This window comes from Cotesia glomerata, linkage group LG6 (genome assembly GCF_020080835.1).
Source record: "Cotesia glomerata isolate CgM1 linkage group LG6, MPM_Cglom_v2.3, whole genome shotgun sequence".
Classification (NCBI taxonomy): domain Eukaryota; kingdom Metazoa; phylum Arthropoda; class Insecta; order Hymenoptera; family Braconidae; genus Cotesia; species Cotesia glomerata.
The window spans coordinates 18,406,098-18,413,995 of NC_058163.1; the positions used below are offsets into that span (position 1 = coordinate 18,406,098).

A 7,898-nucleotide genomic window follows, 5' to 3' on the forward strand; every position below is an offset into this window, starting at 1 on the left:
TTCATTGAGAATTAAATTTTTCTTTGAGTATAAGATCAATTAATTTCACAAAAATCATTAAGAATTTTTTTTGTTCTTAAATAGATTTTGTGGACCAGATGGATGGGATTTGTGGCGTTGGATGCACTACTATTGTGAAAATTTTTGAGAGATGGTCGCATTCATGAGGCAATGATTTTTAAAGAATCACGAAGTGATTCTTATGGAATTGCATATGATCAAGCACGAAATGTAGAACATTAAATTTCCTTGATTAGTATTAGAGTTAATAATAATTTTTGCTTAATAATTAACAATAATAATTTTTTATTTTCAATAGGGATCATTCATCAGGGCTCTTTATGACACCTTCTTTTGTTTTTAAGGAATCATGACAATTTATTCTCTTTAACCGGAACAAAATTAAAAAGATTGGCCAATCAAGAACGATTAAAATTTGAATGGAGAAAAATAATTCATAATTATTTATGATTCATTAAATTTTATTATTGATTTTAATACTCATAAGAGAATTTTATTTATTATTTATTGGCACCAGATGTACAGCTTGTCTAACAAACTCTGATACATCTTTCGCTTAAATCTACTTTTCTTACACTAATTTTATAATTTATTATTTTATTTTAGTATTCCAACTTGATAGTTAATCTATATTTCAATCTATAACGCTAGTAAATACTTTCTTCGACTTTGGGTCGTTTCCTTAGTTTCAGTTTATCGCATATAGCAGATTCTTTTCAAATTTGGAGCTTATAGGAGCTACAGCTCGAAAAATTTAAAATTTTAATTTTTAAAACCCACCCCGGCACTCCCGTGTTGGGAGAGATTTAGTAAAATTCGTTCATAAATTTTTTTTACATTACTTACAGAAAATTCATAAAAAATTATGAGTCTGTCGGAGCTGTAGCTCAGAAATTTAAAATTTTTCATTGTTAACGCCCAGCAATCCATATTGGGGGTAGGCTGTCATTAAATCCGCTCTTGAATCATTTCTACATCCCATAGAACAGATTCTTACCAAATTTGGAGTCTATAGGAGCTACAGCTCGGAAATTTAAAATTTTCATTGTTAAGACCCACCCCCGCACTCCTCTGTGGAGTGGGATATCGTAAAATTCGTTCATAAATTATTTTTACATCACTTACACAAAATTCATACAAAATTAGGAGTCTGTAGGAGCTAAAAGTCGGAAATTTTTAATTTTCATTGTTAACGTCCACCCCCGCAATCCATATTGGGAGTAGATTGTCGTAAAATCCGCTCTTAGATCATTTCTGCATCACATATAGGAGATTCCTACCAAATTTGAAGTCGATAGGAGCTATAGGTTAAAAATGGGAATTTTCTATTGTTAACGCCCCCGCAACCCCTCTTGTGGGTGGAATTTCGTAAAATCCGTTCTTAGCTGTCCTCTACTCGGCGAAAGGAATATTCCAACCAAATTTCAAGTCGCTACGCTTTATGGTTCCAGAGATATCGTGATGAGTAAATATATAGGTGGGAATCTCTTATATATATATAGATATATATAGATATATATATATATATATATATATATATATATATATATATATATATATATATATATATATATATATATATAGATATATATATATATATATATACATAAATATATAAACTTTTGAACCAATGCTAATTTTGAGCTTTACTCGACTACTTAAGAGATAAAATGACAAAATTCCGTGTGAATTGCGACACAAGGACCAATGCAATAGATAGATTTCTACGAAATCTACCTAAAAAGGCCATTCGGCAGCCGAAATGGAAGTAGATTTTTCAAATAAAAAAAAAATTGATTTTTAATAAAATTATATAATAACACTGATAATGTATAACTTAATTCATGAATTAAAAACAAAATTCAATAATAAATTTAAAACTATTTAGAACAAAATTTGGAAAAAAAATTATCTTGTGAAGAAAAAGTTTCTCAAATATTTACCAAAGAATTGCACAGATTATAAGATTTGAATTATAAATGTCTAAATTTTAAGCAACTGCTTAGAAACAACAGTTTTCAATTTAATCAGAATTTTGCAACCGGATAAAATTTTAGTTGAAGAAAACAATGGTTAGAACTAATTTGTGACATATTTACAGACAACCTACCCGAAAACATTACACGAAAGACTGATCAATATCGTAATTATTGAATTTACATCATGATTGAGCTATGATGTAGACAATAATTCTTAAACGGCTGCAACGGTAAAACTGTTTCATTAAACGAACTCTAAAAGGAGTAATATTGAGGCTACTACCACTTCTGAGTAGTGAAAATTGAAGCTTATTAAAAAAGCTTTACGATGCATTTTACCGAATTTCAATATCTTGTCTAGTTCAGTAATTATACCAAGTTGAAGTAGTAAAAACATCAATTTTTACGATTTTCAAAATTTCAAAATCCTGTCATTTCCAAATTACTCGCCCGATTAAGCTCATCTTCGAACTTAACCTTGATCTTGATCGATAGATAAAGCATGCTGAGTTTGAGAAGAATCGATCATAAATTGAAAACGCTATCGTGCTGACAAGCCGCGTTATATCGTATATATATATATATATATATATATATACATACATACATACATACTTTTGAACTATATATATTTTCTGATTCAGCTCGACAAACTAAGTCAGAAAATGGCTAAATTTTTTAAAAGTTGCGCCATGAGGACGGCTGCAATGGTTAGATTTTTATAAAATCTACTAAAAACCATCAGTTATATTTAATAAATAAACATAATGTGTCCAAATAAATAAATTCATCAGTAGGTAGTTAGTAAATTCTTCTATCAGTGTGAAAACAAAAATCATTTTCTATGCCATCATTTAAATTGAAAAGTAATTTTCAATTTTAAAATGAAATGTTCATCTTTATATTTGAAAATTTGAAACCCTTGTGAAAGTTGCTTTTTATCTATATACATTAAGTTTGCAAAAATTAATAAAAGCGTAATCATTTTAGCTCAATTTTTTTTCTTGTATAAAAATTTCATTAAAAATAACTCTTAGATTTCATCTAAGTTAAAAAATTAATGTTAAAGTTTTTGACTCTAAAGGTAATCCAATTACTCCTTATTCCTCGGTTTTATTGAAACAGTGCAAGTTTTCTGCAAACCGGCAATAAAGTAAATGAATTTCCTGAATTTTTTATTACTGAAAAATGTCTAGAGTTTTGTTTTTACAGAGTTTTTTATGGCAATTTGAAATAATACTGTATTCATACTATATTCGTAAGATTATGAGGTACTATGTGCCTCATAAATATTTTATTACCAAACTCCACGAGATAACGTCATCCAGTTATTTAAAAAACTAAAATAAAATTCTAATCAGACATACTTTTGTTCTCACGTAACTGCGAAAATAAAATATAATAAACTTTGCATTAAATTAAAAAATAAATTAATAGTATGTATAATAATAAATATTTTTTTGAATTCTGAAATTGTTTAAAATAAAATTTCACTTTCAATTATAGAGTAAAATAAGTTCGAGTTTACTTTTGGCGACTTCCATAATCTAGTCTGAATTATTCTCATATAATTCATGTTTAAATTATTCTGCTCCTTAATTTGTAATTATAATTGTTAATGTAATTTACTTGTGACATGTACGTTACTATATTATATTTTATCGTAAATGGTAGTGTTTCTGATTTAGATTTACTGTAAGCTCTTTATCTAACGTAGTGATGAGATAAATTTTAAATTTATAGTGGGCTTTCATCTCATTTATTTTTAATATCATTAAGACATATACTCTACTTGGTTGGTTATGATCATAATTAATAATTACGCATAGTAATATATATAATAATACCTGATGGCAGTGATAGTTTTCAATATTTTTTATGATCACAAAATTATTATATTATTTAAAAGTTTTTGGTAAAACAATAACTAGAGGTTTAATAAACTATTCCCGAATTCAAATTTATTGTACTATAAAGTGTTTTAATGTGAGTAATAAAAAGTTTTTGAACAGTTTTGAACAGACGCCATTACATCAATAACGTTCGTTCCTGCTCGCTTACGCGTCAAGGAACATTAGATGCAGTGACATGCCATGTACATTTTTATGTTTAGCAGTTATTTATTTTTTGCAGAGTGCGGGTGTATTACTTTTAATGGTTTCAAATATTTTATTTAAGTGGTTGAATAAGAAAAAAAAATTGCATTGTTTAAATATCTCAGAAATGCGATCTAGTAGCTTAATTTTTTTTTTTATTTAAAAATTTATCTATTTTAAATATCGAAATGTTGATTGATAAATTGAAAAAAACTAATTTTACTCTAGACTGACAAAACTTTTAATAAAAACATTTGAAAAATTTCTGCATTAAAAAATAAATCACGAAATTAAAAAATAAATAAAGACATTTTGGTAGTATTTTTTTTTTACTAAAGAAACTTTTGATAAGTTTACCATCAAAACTTTTTTTCTGACAACCTGATAATTACTCATCAAAAATGCTTTCTTTAAAAATTAAAAAATTCTAAACTGAGCACTCATACAAAATTTAGATGAAAATTGAGTAAAATAGATGTATAATATAAACTTTTGAAATAAATTAAAATAAAATATATATTTGATGAATAGTTAAAACTTCAGTTGAATTGTCTGGCTGTCAGTAGCTAAAATAAATATTTAAAACACATTAAAATGTGCATCAGATATCAGTTTTCTATAGATTAAAATCGAGATAACTTGACGGTCGAAATATGGAAATAATTGTAAAATATGCATTAATTTTCGTCCGGTGTCTAGATTAATCAAACAATCGAAATATATGAGTAAATAAATTACCAGCTGTACTATATCTCTATGTCCATGGGCAGATGCTAGATGCAGAGGAGTATCATCACCCCGGTTCGTCGCATTTATTCTGGCTCCTCTGCTGACAAGCAATTCAGCAAGTTTTGAGTGGCCTTCTTTCGCACACCAATGAAGTGGACTGAATCCATGATCATCTCTACAACAAAATTTCATATTTTATTTATTAGTTTCAACTATTATTATTTTATAATTTATCAAATTTTTTGAGTAAATATTAATTTTTAAATGATGTAAAAAACAAGATTAGTAAATTCACCCATTACATAAATCTTCACTTTTCCTACAAATTTTATAACAATTATTGTATTTATTAAATATTCAAATTCAAAAATAATAGTACTTAGAATATATCAGTCATCTGACAAATTTTTTTTTAAGTACAAGGTCATTGAATCAATAAATAAAAACAAAAGAACAATCTCTCTTAGATTAAAAAATTGTCAATTAATTACTTATGGAGTACTTATTCTAAATGATTATAACAGTTATGATTTGAATTGTGTTCAGGAAATAAATAATAATAAAATAATTTACAAGTAGTCAAAACATTAAACAAAAACAGAACTCTGTTTTGATTTTAGTTGCAACTATCTTTGAATTATTTCATGATTATGATAACATTTTTTTGTAAGTTGATGACATTTGAATAATTTTCATTAAAAAAAAATTTTTTCAAATGTATTAAAGTTTTTAAAATCATAATCGATTTAAAAATTACTAATAAAGAATTGTACTAAATACTAATATTTTACCGAAATTTTATGAACTCAATGGAAAAAAACATTTATGAAATTAATTATTTTTTTGTAAATTATTATGGCCTCTAAAAAAATAACGTGGAATTTTAATATTTTTATAAAGAATTAGTTTGAATGATTTTTTTTTTTATTTTAAGACGAGAAAAATTTATATTAAAAAAGTATTCATAAAAAAATTTAATAGTCTCCAATTTTTACTAGCAATAAAACAACATTTTCAACTTGTTCAATTAGTAGACTGTATTTTTTTTTCATGTTACTAACAATTGGACATCAAATTTAAAGAATTATTTTATGATCAAATCAAATGCTAGTAAATTAAATTTTTAAAAATACATAAACAATCTTTTATAATTTTAGATTCATATTTTAAAATACATCTACTCAACACACTTAATTTGTTCATAAAACTTAAAAAATTGATTTTCACTTTTTTTTTTTCAATAACATAAAACGTGGATGATGTGTTTATTTAAAATAAAAAATTGTCAGATGTCTGGTATGTGTAATAAATAAAATATCTTGCTTCTCGCAGTCAATAATCACCTAAAAATATTAAATAAACAAAATTAATAAAAATAAAAATAAAATAACAGTAATAAAAGTGATAAAAGTTTATATCACCATATAAGGAGAATTGACATACCCTTGGTTCATGTCATGCTCAGTATCATCGAGCCATACACGAACTTGCATAGCATTTCCTTCACGACACCATTGAAATATATCCTCCATCGTTGATTGTTATTTAATGAATATAAAAATATGAAGACTTTTAATTTATAAATTAAATAAATGAGTCAAAAACGATTATTGTATGTATTATGTGCTAGATGTAGTAGATGTTAAAGCCTGATTACAGTGATCCCAATGATGCTAGTCGTCACGTACTAAATATAACTTATATTCCATTGAACAACATTGAGGTGTGAATAGACTTCCAAGTTTTAAAAATATGTCAAAAATTTATTTTTTAATTTATTAATATTCAGTTAAATAATATAACTATCATAAACTTTTAATATAAAAATATATATATATTTATATATAAAACACCGTATCGTTGACACTTAAAAACACTTGTAAAATTATAAAAGAAATATATAAATATCAATTTGTTTATTATATTTTTCCAAGGCAGAAAAATAATAAATGTAGGTTGTTTTTTGTAGGCGGCTACAAACTATTCTTGATGCTGGTTGATACCGATGAGTACTAGATACTGGATTGTCAAGTACTTTGGAGGAAAAGTAACGAAATGCTGGATATTTGTACACATTTAAATTTATTAAACTATGTATATTAATGAACGTTGACGTAATTCTAAAATCGTCTTGTGTATGTACTTTTACTTGGCATGTTATATTATAACACTACTACTCACTTTTTTATTTTTATTTTTTCAATGATGATGTCAGCTGACAAAACGGTAAGGAAGAAAATTGACTTAGCAATTGCGAGTATTTTTAAAAAATAACGCTATATATATATATATATATATATATATATATGACAGCGCTAAAATATGGCCGACTTATAAAATACTATGGAAATTAGTCTTTTGTAATATACTTTTTTAAAGTATATAGACATCAGAGCTTTGAGAAAAATTAACTTTTAATCTTTTTTTTTTTTTTTTATATTTTAATATTTATATGAAGAGCAAAAATTAACAACTGACTAAAAACTTTTTGTGATCTACTAGAGTTTTATATAAAAATAATCTAATTATACTTTTAAATGTTCAGTTTATATATACACGGACTTTACAAGTTATAATTTATTGATATCATTTTTCTTTCTGAATAATTTGCCAAATTATTAAAGGATTTTAAAAACTTCAAGATCAAAATTTTAACATCGAGTACATTTTTTGAATTTTCGGAAATCTACATCTAATTCACCACTGTAGAGATAAACATACAAATAAGATCGAAATTGATGAATCTACTTAGCTGTACGGAGATCAACTAAAAATTTACACTGCTTCTTGAATATGAACTATGGGATGTACGAATATCACCATTGATCTGAGCAGATATATACATTACAAATTTCATTCCTTCAAATCTTTGTATATTTTGTAGATACGTGTTCATAAGAAAAAATTTTTCTCGAGATGAATACTGATGTCAACTAAAGCAGTTTATGTACTTTTGTAGTCACTCGGTTTTATTGTAATAGGTGAAAAAAGGAAGAAGAAATATTTTTTACGGCGTATTAATTCAGTCAACGCTCTCTGTATTGGACCTCTTTGTATTTGACCGCTCTCTGTA

General features: G+C 25.8%; 1 protein-coding gene across 1 annotated transcript in view; it reads right to left on the reverse strand.

Moving 5' to 3' along the window:
- Positions 1-7,036, reverse strand: part of LOC123266672 (integrin-linked protein kinase homolog pat-4) — a 70,784-nt gene extending 63,748 nt beyond the window's left edge. The window contains exons 1-2 of the mRNA XM_044731036.1: positions 6,269-7,036; positions 4,835-5,000 (exon numbers count right to left, since the gene is read on the reverse strand). Coding sequence (XP_044586971.1) covers positions 4,835-5,000; positions 6,269-6,357 — 255 coding nt within the window. The 5' untranslated portion in view covers positions 6,358-7,036. The remainder of the gene's footprint in view (positions 1-4,834; positions 5,001-6,268) is intronic.
- Positions 7,037-7,898: the final 862 nt, after the last annotated feature.